At 29.3% G+C, this 15670-nt stretch overlaps 1 protein-coding gene across 4 annotated transcripts in view; it reads left to right on the top strand.

The window, feature by feature from the left end:
• Positions 1 to 2586, top strand: part of LOC113387856 — a 122575-nt gene extending 119989 nt beyond the window's left edge. Inside the window, exons 1-3 of one of the 4 annotated variants that reach the window (XM_026625240.1) lie at positions 269 to 367; positions 576 to 691; positions 755 to 2586. In XM_026625240.1, the coding sequence (XP_026481025.1) occupies positions 773 to 2584 (1812 nt within the window). In that variant the 5' untranslated portion in view covers positions 269 to 367; positions 576 to 691; positions 755 to 772 and the 3' untranslated portion in view covers positions 2585 to 2586. Of the gene's footprint in view, positions 1 to 268; positions 368 to 575; positions 692 to 754 lie in introns of those variants that run through there. The other 3 variants (XM_026625237.1, XM_026625239.1, XM_026625238.1) reach the window with 3 other exon arrangements.
• Positions 2587 to 15670: the final 13084 nt, after the last annotated feature.

A 15670-nucleotide genomic window follows, 5' to 3' on the forward strand; every position in this document is an offset into this window, starting at 1 on the left:
AAAATGTCGGAAAAATGTGTCATATGTCAAAACTGTCAAAATGCTAATTTAAAGCCGGGTATAAAAATCATTTAAAAACAAACAAATTGTATAAAAATGCATTTACAAACATTTAATATATATATATTTACTATTTATCAATCACTATTACAAATAAAAATACAAAAAGTTTGTTGTTTTCATTGACATTTAAAATGGCGGATAAATATGTCAAATGTCAAAACTGTCAGAATGCAAATATATAAAGCCGGGTGCAGAAATCATTTAAACACAAATAAATTTTAAACAAATAAATTTCTAAACGTACTCTATTCATCCATAGCTGTTACAAATATTTGCAGTATTTTTTTTTATCAAAGGAGCAAAGGTATGTTTACTTATCTATGGTGCACAACGCCATATTTAATTCTAAAAGTGATTCTGATCAAGAGTTAATTTTTACATTATTTGCATAGTGTCACGTTTTTACAATATTAACATACTAAATCAAGAGTTATCTAATCAGTGCAATCATATAGTTATATTACAAATGTCTTAAATTTAAGTAATTCCAATTGCATTTAAATTTTTGACAGCCCACCATGTTGCCAATGCCATTGCACAAATGTCAACATGCAAGATGGTTAAAATATACATGGTTAAAATATTTAAAATAAATGAGTGAGGGACTTGAAAGCATTTACCACCACACGTAAGTACAATTCGCAACTAGTATTGCTTTATTATTTTTATTATTATTATTATTACATTATAGATTTTTTTGCAGTAGTGTATGATGTCAGGTATTCAAGGAGTTTATTCTCCTATACCACAAAATTTATCAGACACAGAATCCGAAGACGATTTACACAACGCCTTGAGTTCACAAATAAACTACAGACTCAACAAAAACAATCCTGTAGTTAATTACAACACTAACCACAAAATGGCAAATGGATTTGAACCAACGCATAACAATTATCATGGTCTGGACGAAATGGAAGACCACGGTTACACAAGCGATACAGTAGGTATAATGACTAACGAGAAAAAACCAATGTCTCCTGTTCGTAAATTCTGTTTTGTCTTATCTTTAATGGCTTGCTTGTTTACGATAATCGTGTTTTTATGGGTGATACCGTGTTCAGAGAACCTAACCTGCAAACCTTTGTCATCTGTAATAAAAGTCTCCAATTGGAATAAAGGTTATACAGGCTTGGAACTTAAGGGTGTTATTAACATTGTTGAAGGCATGTCCGGACGTAGTAAAAACCTTATATTTTTATACCGTGGTGATATGATCACGGAGCACGAGAATGGAACGTTTAAAGAAGGCGGTGTGATTTCTATAATGGCTGCGAACGGTGAGGTTGTTTGGTACCGGGGGATGAAAAAGTCGCCTGTGGATATTGATTGTGGGTTGATTGATATAGATGGGAACGGTTTGTCGGATTGTTTGGTTTTAGGCACTAACGGGTTAATGGAAAGTTTGAATCCTATATCAGGTATTTCGTACTGGTCGTTGGATTTACCGTATCTCACCATAAATAGTAATGAGTTTCCTGTAGTTTTAATGGACTTGGATAAAGATGGTGTGTATGAATTATTAACGTCTTGTAAATCAAATGGGACGGAACTTTATGTTATTATTATTTCTGGACGTGTTGGTAAAATTTTGGGACAACCGTTAGGTGTCCCTGATTGCTCCTCAATCTCCAAACTTGCGATAAACGAGCGCTTAGAAATTACTTTTATATGTCACCATAATGAAACTGATGTTTATAGGATTTTACCGTTCAAATCTTTGTACTCAAAAATTTCTAACAAGTCCGTGAACGATAAAAATATGTCCAGTATCATTCCTAAACAACACCAGAAGTACGGACAACGTAAAGACACCGAAAACCAGACAAACATTTATGAATCCAATGGGCGCCAATTAATCGTTGAGAACCACGGACGTTGTCCCCATTGTAGAGTCTCTGTACAACTCGTGGACAAACGTAATGGTGTTAATAATGTCACCTGGGACTACCATAGTGTCGGTGTGTACGGTATGGTCCCCGCAAATTTATCCTTCAACCAATCAAACAACACCATCAGCGGCTTTGTGCTCAAATTCTGGCAATGGGTCATCCCTAACCCTACCCAAGACAATGCCACAACCAAATCCAGACAACCGATTGATTTATTCCTCAGTAATTATGCAACAAAGCAAAGCTGGAGCATGAAATCATTAATCATCAAACGTAGCCTTAAACGCAACTACTACACCGAAAAGTACTCCAAATTAATCCACAATCTAACCGAACGAGTCGTCTTGATCTCGTTTGATGATAAAGATATCCATATTGTCAACGCTAGTCAGAGTGATGTCAAGCAGATTTGCGTACAAAGCGAACAACCTTTTTGCCAACCGGAGTTGGTGTACCAAGAAAATTCCTCAACGATTGCTGATTTGGATGAAGACGGTTCACAGGAGTTGATATCCTATTTGTCGACTTTTGTTGAGACTCTTCAGGAAGGTCAATGGGAGTTGAAGACTTCGGTTCGGGTTGTTCGGTTGGAGGCACCAAAATTGTATGAGGCAGTCACCAAGCATTGAATTGGTAACTGATATTTATTTTGATTTAATAAGCATTTATATAACGTTTTTATTATTTAGAACAAGCCAAAATATATATTTATTTAATTTAAGTATTGTGCAACCAATATCATTATAATTTTATGGTTTTGCGACGTTTCATGTCATTCTGAAACAATCAAGATCAGAATTGCAACTTTGATACAAATATCTTTTACACTCTTTGTGTTACTCTTGATGACACGCATTAGAGTGTCAAAACGTACAGAAAAAATATCATTTACAGTATTTTTATTTCTAATTATAAATTTTGGACAATTTTTGATCTTTCGTCGACGTCTTCTCAAAAACGGCTGTGCCGATTTTAAAAATTCAAAAGCGACTTGATGCAACTCGGTAAGGACTTGCGTTTTTTGTGAAGATCAGTCAAGCCGTTTCTTTAGAAATAACTGATTTTTTAAAAATTGTATTCTTTCATCGATAACAAAATCTTTTTATTCTATTTTTTGATGATTTTGGCGCGAATTGCATAATGATGACACACATAAATAGTTGAAACTTAAATATTACATCATCTCTTGGTGTGAACTGCAAAATTATGGCACACATAGTGTCGAAACGTATAGTAAAAATTGTTTTCAATATTTATAGATTTGTTTTTTAATTTTAATATTTTCACTGTTATTTAAATTGATACAAAACTTTCATTCTCTTTTTGTGTGAACTGCAAAATGATGACACGCATTAAGTGCCGAAACGTATAGAACAAATATTTATATTATAATTTATAGATTTTTTTTAATTTCTTTTTTTGTGCAACTTAAATCGATTCCAAAATCTTTTACCCTTTAGGCGTGAATTGCAAAATGATGACACACAATGAGGGTCGAAACGTACAGAAAAAATATTTTATATTCATAGTGTTTTATTTTCTAATTATGTAGTTTTTACATTTTTATAATAGTAACCATTATTAATAAATGAATGTATGTGTGTCACAGTTATTGATGATGACACGAATAGAAGGTCGAAACGTATTGAAAACAAAAATTCATTATTTATATTATTTCATTTTAAATTTCCATACTTTTACCGTTATTTGAATCGATATCAATTTGACACGCATAAAGGGTCGAAACGCACAAAAAAATATTTATTATTTTTAGAATTAGGTTTTAATTTCTATTTTCTCATTCGTACTTCAATAGATACCATTTTTTTCGTTATGTTACTTCTTATATGAACTGCAAAATGATGGCATATATTGAGTGTCGAAACGTATCATATCATATTTTTTCTTTAATTGTAATTTTTTCACTGATACAAATATCTTTTACACTCTTTGTGCTGCTCTTGCTGCAAATTCCAAAATAATGGCACGCATAGAGTGTCGAAACGTACAGAAAAAAAAACATCATTTCTAATTAAAATTTTTTAAACTTTTATATTCAGGATCAACATTAATAAACAAATATGGCCAATTCTCGGATAAAATTGGAATGTTATAGTAACACTATATTATAGGTCTATCTTCGTATGAGTTGGTCATAAAGCTATTCGTTTGCTTTACATAAAAACTAACCTTTGCTTTCACATAAAAACTAACCTATAAATGTTTTACACTCTTTGTGCAAATTCGGAAATGATGACACGCATAGACCGTCGAAACGTATAGAAAATAAATTCATTTATATATTGTTTTTAATTGCTATTTTAAGTACCAAAATTTTTTGTCATCTCTTTGTGAATCTCTCTTCAGATGGAAGTCATGCATTTGTCCCACCACGTATTGATTTCTTTTCTGATTTTTCTATGAAAACTTTTATATTATTTTTCATTTTTTTGCCCAGGATATTTTAAAAGAAACTCATTGCGTACATTAAGATCCTCTTTAATGCACTTCCATAAATGCACTAAGGCAATTCTAAAACAATATTTTTCGAAAAGCTTCAAAATCTAACGATGGCTTTATTTCAAGCTCATCATAAATATCCTTTTGTCTCTGTTTGTCTCAAACATTTTTTCTGCTCCATGTCAAACAAGTACTTTTGGAAAATTTCAATATGTGGGTAATGTTGGACTTGTCGATAGTCCTTTTTGTTGTAATCCTAAATCTTTACATAAATTTATTTCCTTGTCCAACAATTCATTAATAACAGATTTTCTTTCATTGTATATCTTATTGTAATCATATAATTTTTGTTTGAGAATTTTTATAGCTTCAAATACACATTTTGTCTGCATTTCCATGGGTTCTGTAGCAATGTTTATGGGTTTAGCATCTTTCGTTTTAATTTAATAAATCAAAAAATATTTTACGGAATGTTTATTAAGGTATGATTTATGTTAGATAACAAAGCTAGAAATCAAACTAAATTAACAAAACCGCAATCTTTGCTAAATAATAATTAATACTATAAATCAATCTTTGGTATCAAAAAATATAATTTTAGAAAGTGGCACCTAGTACCGGACATTTCAAAATAACCTGCATTGATCACATATTCAGCCATCTTCACACTTTGGAAAGTCTGCACATGTGTCTTTGACGAATATTCTTAGATATTACAAAAAAAGTCACTAATTATCCACCCTTTTGGCTGAGCCACACCGACGCTCTCAATTGGTGCATTCGCCATAAGCTCTTCATTCTTTTCTAAGATTACGTATGTTTTATTTATTTATTTACATATATACATTATTTTCATATCTCAGTCAGACAGAGGTGCCTGGTATGAGAGATTATGAAAAACAGTTTTCATATAATATTTACATTTCATTTGACTATAATATTTATTTCATTAATATAATATCTATATATAACTCTTCAGTCTTCTTTTTCTTCAATTTCCATATAGTACTTCTTTATTTTTCTTTTAAAATTATCATTATCATTGGTCATCTTAATATAGTCTGGCAATTCGTTATATATTTTGGTAGCACTCCATATGACATTTTCTCTCAAATTCTTTTTTCTATTGCGTTCAATGTGAAAATTGTTGTGTTGTCTCGTGTAGTGTTCATGTATATCTTGATTTGTGTCTATTGTTGCACTTGTTTTAATTCGGTTAAATTTCATTTTGTGTATTAGTTTGCATTTCTCTATTTTAATTATGTTATTTAGTGAATGATTATTTGTTTCTCTCTGCAAGTATTTGGTGGGTGTTAGATGTGGTAAATTATATGCTATTTTTATGGCTTTATTCATTATTCTCTGTATGTCATTTAGGTTTGCTTTAGTTGTTTGGCTCCATGTTGTTATGCCATATAAAATTATAGGTATTATTTGCGTTTTAAGAATTAGTATTTTATTTTTTTTGCCGAAAGAGTGGATCCTTTTCAATGCCCCTGTTAATGTTCCTATCTTTCTTTTTATTTTGTTTATATGGTCTGTCCATGTCAGTTTTTCATTTATTATCAGTCCTAAGTATTTTATGCTTTCCACTTCCTCTATTGCTCTATTATTTACTTCAATTTTTAGTTTAGTGTTCTCAGTATTTTTTCTATGTTTGAAATATATGTATTTTGTTTTATCTATGTTAATTGTTAGTTTATTTTCAGTTAGCCACTCGGTGTATATTTTCATGTCCGTGTTTATAATATCTTCGAGTCTTTTTTTATCCTTATCCGCATATACTATCGCTGTATCGTCTGCATATAATATGTATCTTCCCTTTAATTTTGCGTCTTTAAGGTTATTGGTGTATAATAGATACAATAAAGGTCCTAATACAGAACCTTGTGGAACTCCACAGGTTATGTTACATCCTCCACTTGTGAAATTTCCCACCTTCGTCCTTACCACTCTTTTCATGAGGAAATCTTTGATAATGCTGTAAGACAAACCCTCTACACCTAAATCTATTAGTTTATTAAGTAATATGCCATGATCTACTGTATCGAAAGCTTTTTGTAAATCAATAAAATTGCAACTGTGTGCATATTTTCCTCAAGGTGCTGACTGATGGTATTAGTCAAATCTATTAGGGCACCTTGTGTATTTGATGAAGGGAGGAAACCATATTGATTTTTGTCAATTTTTTGAATGAGAAAATCAAGTAATCTTTTTTTTATTACTTTTTCATATATCTTGGAGAATGTGTTTGTTATTGTTATAGGTCTGTAGTTATTTGGATCTGTTTTGTTTCCTGTTTTGAAAATTGGTTTTATTGTAGCCATTTTAAGACACGATGGAAATACACCACATTCTATGTATCTATTCATTAAAACAGCAAGTAGTGGAGCTATTATATTTATTATTTTTTTAGTGATTCTTGCTGTTATCTTGTCTTCGCCAGGTGCAGCGTTATTTTTCAGATTTTCAACAATTTTTTTTATTTCTTTCTCATCTGTTAATTCAAAAATTTGGATTTTGTTTTTAGGTCTGTGTATTGATGGTTTATAGTTGCAATGATCCATTTTCTTTTGTAGTTTCATACCTATTTCAGCAAAATGTTTGTTGAGATACTCCGCAATGTCTTCCTTTTCTGTAAGAAATATATTTTTATCTTTATGCTGTATTTTTTCAATATTTTCTTTATATTCGTTTTTATTTTTTCCTCCTCCTAATGTTTTATTTATTAGTTCCCATATTTTTCGAGAGTCACTTTCACATTTTTTTGTTTCTTCTGAATAGTATTGTCTTTTTGCTTTGTAGATCATATTTTTTATATCTTTTTTTATATTATTATATTTCATTTTTATGGCATTATGTTTGCTTACTTCATTTATATTGCATTTCTTTAAATTATTGTAGAATTTGTTTCTGTATTTCATTAAGTTAATAATTTCTTCTGTTATCCAGGTATCTTCTCTGGCTCTTATTGTTTCTTTGATTTTATTTTCTTTTGCTGCATCTTGTATAATTTTTATTAAATCCTCTAATTGGTCCACTATTTTAGAGTCTAACTTACAAGTTATTGTCTTTTCTAATCCTTCTAAATCTATGCTATATCTAATTATTTTATGCATTTTTGGTTTGATTCTCGGCGTATTTTGTATAAATACTGTTATCATTTTGTGATCAGATATTTCTGTGTCTTCTATTTCTATATTAATCTTCTTTTTATAATTTGATATAACATGGTCAATTATTGATTTAGTGTTTTGAGTCTCCCTTGTGGCGTATTGGCTATCTATATTATTTATTATTTTGTATCCTGATGATTCTATAATATCTTTGTAACAATTTGATATATTATTGTTTGGAATTATATCTAAATTCATATCACCTATTATTATTGTATTTTTACCGTTTTCTTCCATTTTTTTTTCTATTAAATTTATCAGATCTTGTTTATTATTATTCGGAGGGTTGTAAATAACAATAAACTTTATAACAGGGTTCATATTTGTTACTTCTATTTCCAAGAGGTTTATATTATTTTTATTATTATTTTCTATGACAGTACAGTTTAGTTCATTTCTTACAAATATCGCTATTCCTCCTCCTCTTTTCTTTTCTCTGCAGTTGTAAAAACCTCTAAAATTTTTTAAATTAAAGTATCCTTCTTCTTCTTGGTATATCCAAGTTTCTGTTAATATTAAATTTGGCAATTTTCATTTTTATGCATAATTATTTCTAAGTCATCTATTTTATTTCTTAAGCTTCTTATATTGAAATACTTAATCTCTATTTTCTTGTTATTGCTATTATATTTATTCATTTTCTTGAATTTGTCCATTGTAATTCGTCGACATTCTTACCATTTTGGCTCTGTGTTGATAACATGAACATTCCGTTTCATTTGCATTATGCACCGTATTAAAATTTGATTTGTATTTTACATTGGCATTTGTGCAGTTTATGCATTTCTTAGATTTGCTCTTACAATCTCTTGTGTTATGCTCATCCGCACAGTTTGCACAGAACGTCTTGTTTTTGCATTCTACTGCCCTGTGTCCATATGCCTGACAGTTATAACATCTTTTTATGTTTAAATCTTCTATTATATGAGCTGTCCTCCATCCTAGATTTACATTATTTTCTAACAATTTTTCGTATGTTTTGCCCGATGTTTCGATATATGTAATCCAATTTTCTGTTTTTCGTGATTTCCTTTGGTATATTAGTTTAATTTGATCTGTGTTATTTATATTGTAATTATATTCCATCATTTCATTTATCAATTCTGTGCCGTCCATATATTGCCTTGGAGCATTTGTTATAACAAGTCGCGGATTTCTTTGTTTCTTTATATATATTTCGTATTCGCTTCCAATTTTTTGTATCATATGTTCTGCTAATGTTTTTGTTTCCTCAATTGTTGAGGCCTTAATTATTAACCCCCCGCTACTAATGTTGTTAATTGATCTTACTTTTGCTTTTACGTTTTTTGGATTTATGTTTTTCTCAATATAGTTTCTAGTTTCATAGCTGTTCTGTTTATTCTTTGGTTTTACAATTATTGGCGGCATATTTGGGTTTATTATGTCTTTATTTTTATAATTTTTATTATTATTATTTTCTGTGGCATTATTTTTACATATTGTAGCATAACTAGATCTTGCATCTTTAATTATTTTAATATCATTCTTTAAAGTTTTAAGCTCATTTACTATTTCTTTCAAATTACTTTCATGTGAATATCTTACCTCATTTTTTTTTGAGCATATGTCACAAAACCATTTTATATTGTTACTTGTGCTGATAACTTTATATTGTTCATTAGTAACTTTCGCACACTTTTTGCTATTTTTTCTATGATATTTTTTTATTTATGAATGTTTTTTATTCTTTCTTTATGTTACTTTTTGTGTGGACTTTACAATGATGACACACATTGAGTGTCGAAACGTATAGAAAAACTATTTTTTATTTATAGTGTTTTATTTTTTATTTATGTAATTTTAATTTTTTTATAATAGTGACCAGGAGCATAATTCATAAATAAATAAATTTATGTGCGTCATCAATAATAGTGATGACACACACGCAGTATCGAAACGTATGGAAAAATATTTTTCATTATTTATGGAATTTTTTAAAATTCCTATTTTTTCTCTGTTATTCAAATCGATACAAAAATCTTTCACACTCTTTGCAAAATAATGACACACACAGGGTGTCGAAACGTATCGAAAAATATCATTTACTCTATCATAATTTCCAATTATGAATTTTTTAAACTTTTATAATCAGGATCATAATTAATGAACTAATATGCATTTGTTATAGAAGCCAATTCTCGGATAAAATAGGAATGTTATAGTAAGCTATTTATTGGCTATACTATCAGGCGTTTTACACATACAAACTAACCTCCAAATGGCACAATCGTTAAAATATTATCTTCGGTTAGACTCTTTAAAATCTTTTACTCTTTTTGATGGCACACATAGAGTCGAAACGTAAAGATTTTTTTTCATTGTTTATATGTTCATTTTTATTATTTCGCTGTCTTTAAAATCTGTTACTCTTTTTGATGGCACACACAGAGGGTCGAAACGTATAGAAAAAATATTATTTACAGTATTTCTAATTACATTTTTTTCAAACTTTTATAATCAGGATCATAATTAATGAATAATTATGCTTTTGTTATAGAGGCCAAGTCTCAAATAAAATAGGAATGTTATAGTAAGCTATTTATTTGCTGTATTATCAGGCGTTTTACACATACAATCTAACCCTCAAATGGCACGAGCATCAAAATATTGACTTTCGTTAGACTTCACGTATGTGTTATTAGATAGTTGCACTTATGATATAATTTTACGTTTATGCCTTTTGGGGGTTAGGTTTTATGTGTAAAACCAAATTTTTATGAAAACACAATTTTTCTTATAATGGTATTGGTTGTATATTATTTATTAAACATTATGCTAGTCTTTATACATTTCTGTAATTTTGAGCCATTGATTTTTATCGTATCAAATTTTAATTTTAAATATTTTATATTTAGGAAATTAAGAGACCGATTCTGCTGCACAACACAAAAGTGTTATGGCAAGGCTATGTTGCGCTCTAACTTGCATATATAATGTTACTGAATCATACAAGCAAAATGTTATGTGTTTTCTGTGTATTAAGGCGTTTTACACATAACTTGCAACGTTACTCGTATGTTATGAAGCCGGGTCAGAAACACCCTGTTATGTAAGATCGTTTTTTGACTTTTGTCAATATTTAGTATGGAAAGCTTTTCATAACATGGCCTTGCCATAACATTGGTCTCTTGTGCGGTAGAATCGGTTTATAAGTAGACTTAATGCAACAGTATTTTAATATAGACACATTTTATTTATAAAAAATGTATCCAATTTAATATTTCTTGCCCGTGTACTGAATATTGTGATTTTGAAATAATTATCTAATAGTAAGACAATTTTTCTGAAAGTTTTGCAGTCTTTTATCACATACCATTAGAACTTTTATTTGATTTTTAAAAAAGCACTGAAAACTGCAAAATGTTAATACGAACAGGATGTTTAACTAATAAATATTGTGTAAATCAATCTAAAGGATTAAAAAATTGGACAATCTCGAAGATGGATGAATTATGAAATCTAAATTTAAATATATCAAGAATATATTCTAATGTAAAAAGTATTGATAAGATACTTTGATATTACAATCTAGCCAATATATTCCTGTTATTTCATTACAGTAGTGAAATCTAGTCATTTTTCTTGGGCAATTCACATAGTTATAAATATTTAGAGTGATTTATATATATTTCTACTTCATCATAATATTAATCGATCATCTTAATTCATAGTGTGTAGGATTAAGACTAAAAATTCATTTAATGTGTAATCATTAAGTAATTTTGTATAAGGATTTGGATATCCTTATTTGATTGAATCTAGTTTATAATTCACCGATCAAATTTTTGCACTCGATATTATTAGATATTGTGTATTTAAAATGTGCTTGGATTTAACACAATGGGGATTCAAAAGAACTGTGATGATGAATATTGTAAAATTTCGTCTAATGATAATAAAAAATTAACAAAACACATGTATATCTTTTACAATTTTCTATTTTAGTTTAATTTGATTTAATCTACTAATTACATCCGTCTCTTGAATTAGCATGCGATTTTTCTTCTAAACGTTCTGTTATTTTGACCTTAGCCTGAAAACCTTGACCTGCCAAAAATAAATATTAAATAAAATTAATTGAAACGCGATGCTAATTAAATAAACACTCTAAAGGAAATGTGGTGGTGTTAAAATAACGACATTGAACTTCTGGAAAGAAATGCGTGAAATGTTATCAGGAGGACCTCCAAATTAAATGTGGTCCTTTGGACAAGGATTCATTTCATAGTTTTGTTCTTGAGGAAAATAATAATTTTTGTATATTACATAGGTCATCCTTATCAATGATTTAGGAGTTAAATTGGCAAGGGCGAAGGAAATATAATAGTTATTAAAGATAAACACGATTTATCAATCTTTTGAAGAATAATATTTTTGTATGATTTTATCTGCTTTTTAATTTCTTGTGTGAATTTGATTTGATGGAAATTTACAAATTGTTAGTCAAAATTAGCAAGTTAAATTGTTATGATCCTAGAGATATGTTTTAATATTTTTTTAATATTGAGAATTATTATGCTTCCTATGGATTTGATGCTAAACTTTTTTTAAACCAACTTTTTTTTAAAATAGGCAACTTCTCATTGTCTTATAATATTTAAAGTGTTTTGTTTTGTTAACCAACAAATATATGAGTGAATGTTTTACAATGAATTTAGCTTAGGTTTTTTTTTAGTTATGTAAAAGCCTAAATTACACCAAAAAACAATGTCTTTTCATCAAAGGTTGTCTACTCCTAACGTTTTTTCTGAACACTTAAAACCTATTTAAGTTGGTTAAACTTTTTATAATATGGTTTTGCGAAATATATATAACCCTATGTTTTCACCCTCCTACTACAAATCCCTATTTTGAACTAGTCATTTTGATACTACGAATATTTTTGTATTAGATTATTATCATTTGTTTTAGAACATTTTTCACGGAATTTTGATTAAAATTGACGAAAAATTCACTTTAATTTGTTAAGGGTAAAATGCTTCAGTTCACCCCTAACGCTTTTATTTATTTTTTTAGATCAATTTTTGTTTTTAACTTCCCGGTAGGGTAAGTTATTGTAATCGTCCAAATATCGAAATTGAAAATTTTTGCATATCTTCACGTTTCAGAAGTTTCTGAACATTTTGGCATACCTCAGAAAAAATGGATGTGTGTGTGTGTATGTACGTATGGATACAATTTTTCGTCCACGTTTTTGGGCGAACGGATCAACCGATTTGAATGGTTTAAAAAACATTCGATTCCTATTGATAGGGAAATGTGGTGATTATTTTTTGGCAAAGGCAGGTCCAGTCCTTACGGAGATACAGAGCATAGTGTGCAGAAAATAGAAATCGAGTTTTTGAGAGAACGGAGCGTCTGATTTTTATGATTCAAAAAACAATTCATTTGTAATGAAGAACTGATGAATTTTTTGAAAAGGGAGGTATAGTGGTTTCGTAGATCCAATAAAAAAAGTGAAAGAAAAATCAATTTGTCGGACAAAAATGGTCATTGAACATATGCACATGAAATTATCACATATTTTATAGATTTTTTAATAATAATAACTGTTCTTTTTTCTATGAGTTCCGTACTAATGTTTATCCGTTATGCTGCGACACGGCGCCTACGCGCTTTGATATTGCGTTTTTACGCTAACGTATCCCGATTGCTTTGAAAATAAGTTCAAAATTTCCAAATATAAAACCATTTTTTTTCCAAAAAGATCATTTTTTTTCAAAATTTTTAAAAATCACAAAAATCTATTTTTTTTCAGAGTTCTAAACCAAAATTTAATCTTTATTAAAAATTTTAATTTTTGGTACTGAGAGTTTCAGCAATTTAATATACAGGCACGATGCCATACACCACTAGTTATTTTTTTGTATTTTATATCTCCAGTATTATACTTTAGTGTTTCCTTGGGTCCGTGGGTAAGTGGTTAGGGCTATGGGATTCAAAATCACATTTATTGAAAAGAGTGTTTATGAAAATTTGGACATCGGATTTCAAGAGTTTTTTAACGCAAAAAAATTTAGTTCATCTAAAGTAAGTAGACTAAGGTTGCTTAAGTCGTACCTCTTAAAGAAATATAATAAATATCATATTTAGTGCGATTAAATTGAAAGAAAATTTCTAGTGTTTATTGAATCTTTTTTCGTTTTTCAAAAATGTACTTTCGGTACGAGATAGGAGCCTAGTCGCCTTTTTTAATTTCATCTGCCAAACATGTACTGTATCTTATATTATTTTAATTTCTGGCACATCTCGGCTGATTTTCGGCAATAATAATGTAGACATTACATTTGTCTTGTGTATTATATTCTAATACTATCTAGGCTCGTAATTTCAGCTAAATTCTAATTTCAAGTGAATTGACATTTCTAGCAGATGACAGTTCAATGTCAAATATTGATAAGTGTTTTTTCTAAATTTTGCCATTTATTTCTAAAATATTACTATAGTTTTATCGTTTGTTAAATCTTAAAAAATTTCTTTGGTAAACTCTAAAAAGATTTATCAAAATCCGAATAACCGTTTAGGAGATGTATCAAATCATACACCCGTACAGAAGAATTTTATATATTAGATAATAAATAAATCTTAATATCGGTTTGTTAAGTCAATTATAACATACTAGATGACCCGACAGACGTTGTCCTGTACCTATATTTACATTTTTTTTAATCTAATGTACTAATATTTACCGTTTATAATTTATAATAATAGATGAGCGATGTTAAATGTAGAACTGCTTTAAATAAAATGATGATTCTCGATTCCCACACATCTCAGCTACTTTTTGGCAATAATAATATAGACATTACATTTTTCTTCTTCATAATCATAAATTATACATATTCTAATATTGTCTAGGTTCATAAGTAAATTGAAATTTTTGGCAGATAATAGTTTTAATTTGTATTCAATGCAAACAATGACATGTCGTTTTTTACAATTTTTTCCATTTATTTCTACAGTATTTTATACAGATTTATTCGTCTTATGGCTTAATATGATAACTGTTTAAGCACTTTGGATGTTATAACACGCCTCGCATTCATTTTTACATAATTATTTCGATTAATTCCTTCAAAACAATCAGATATGCGAACCTCCCACACTGGGACAATAATACTACAATGTGATATATCAAAAGACTCGTTAAACTCATCTATCCAAAACAAATCAATGGATTTTTATTTTTCACTTATAATTCACCTTCGATGATGTATTTATAAAGGCTGCATATTATGAGAAATATGAATTTTTTAACTTTCCAGATGGCAATTTGTAAGAAACGGTGATTCTAAAGAAAAATGGTATAAACACAATTTGGCAGAGAAGTATTTAGCGATCAATGTATTTAGCGATTGTCTCACTCTGTCTACTAGTATCATATTGGCAAACTTTTTTCGTTGCCAGGCATGCTTAACAACCGCAGAAACGTCTGGCAAATTAATTTTATGTTTCTTGACCCTTAATGAACATCATATTAAAATTACAGACGGACTAAAATGATTTGAAATTTAAAAAAAAATAATGAATAAATTGGCGTCTGGCACATATTTGGCAGCGCCCAAAATGTCTGGCAACAAAAATGTGAATCTGGATAACTTATTCAAGTTATCAAATCAAATATCAAGTCAAAAAATTAAAATTGGACTGACTAAAGTGCTATAAACTAGTATCATATTGCCAGACATTTTTGCTTGCCAGACATGGTTAACAACCGCAGAAACGTCTGGCAAATTAATTTTACGTGTTTTTACCCTTAACGAACATAATACTAAAATTTCAGACGAACTAAAATGATTTGAATTTTTAAAAAAATTAATAAATAAATTGGCGTCTGGCACATATTTAGCAGCGCCCAAAATGTCTGGCAACAAAAAATTTGAGTCTGGTAAACCTATTCGAAGTCAAAAAAACGAAAATTGGGCTGACTAAAATGCTTTCAAAATTTTGAAATCGCGCTGTACAAATTGGCTGCGCACTAATTAACGCAACCACTTCCAGCTGCCAGACGGCCCTTACCCTAACCGAGGGAGCACCAAGGACCACATACCAAAAAAC

Source organism: Ctenocephalides felis, unplaced genomic scaffold (genome assembly GCF_003426905.1).
Source record: "Ctenocephalides felis isolate EL2017-DRISC unplaced genomic scaffold, ASM342690v1 CF-g0.4_SCAFFOLD_03572, whole genome shotgun sequence".
NCBI classification, from domain to species: Eukaryota; Metazoa; Arthropoda; class Insecta; order Siphonaptera; family Pulicidae; genus Ctenocephalides; species Ctenocephalides felis.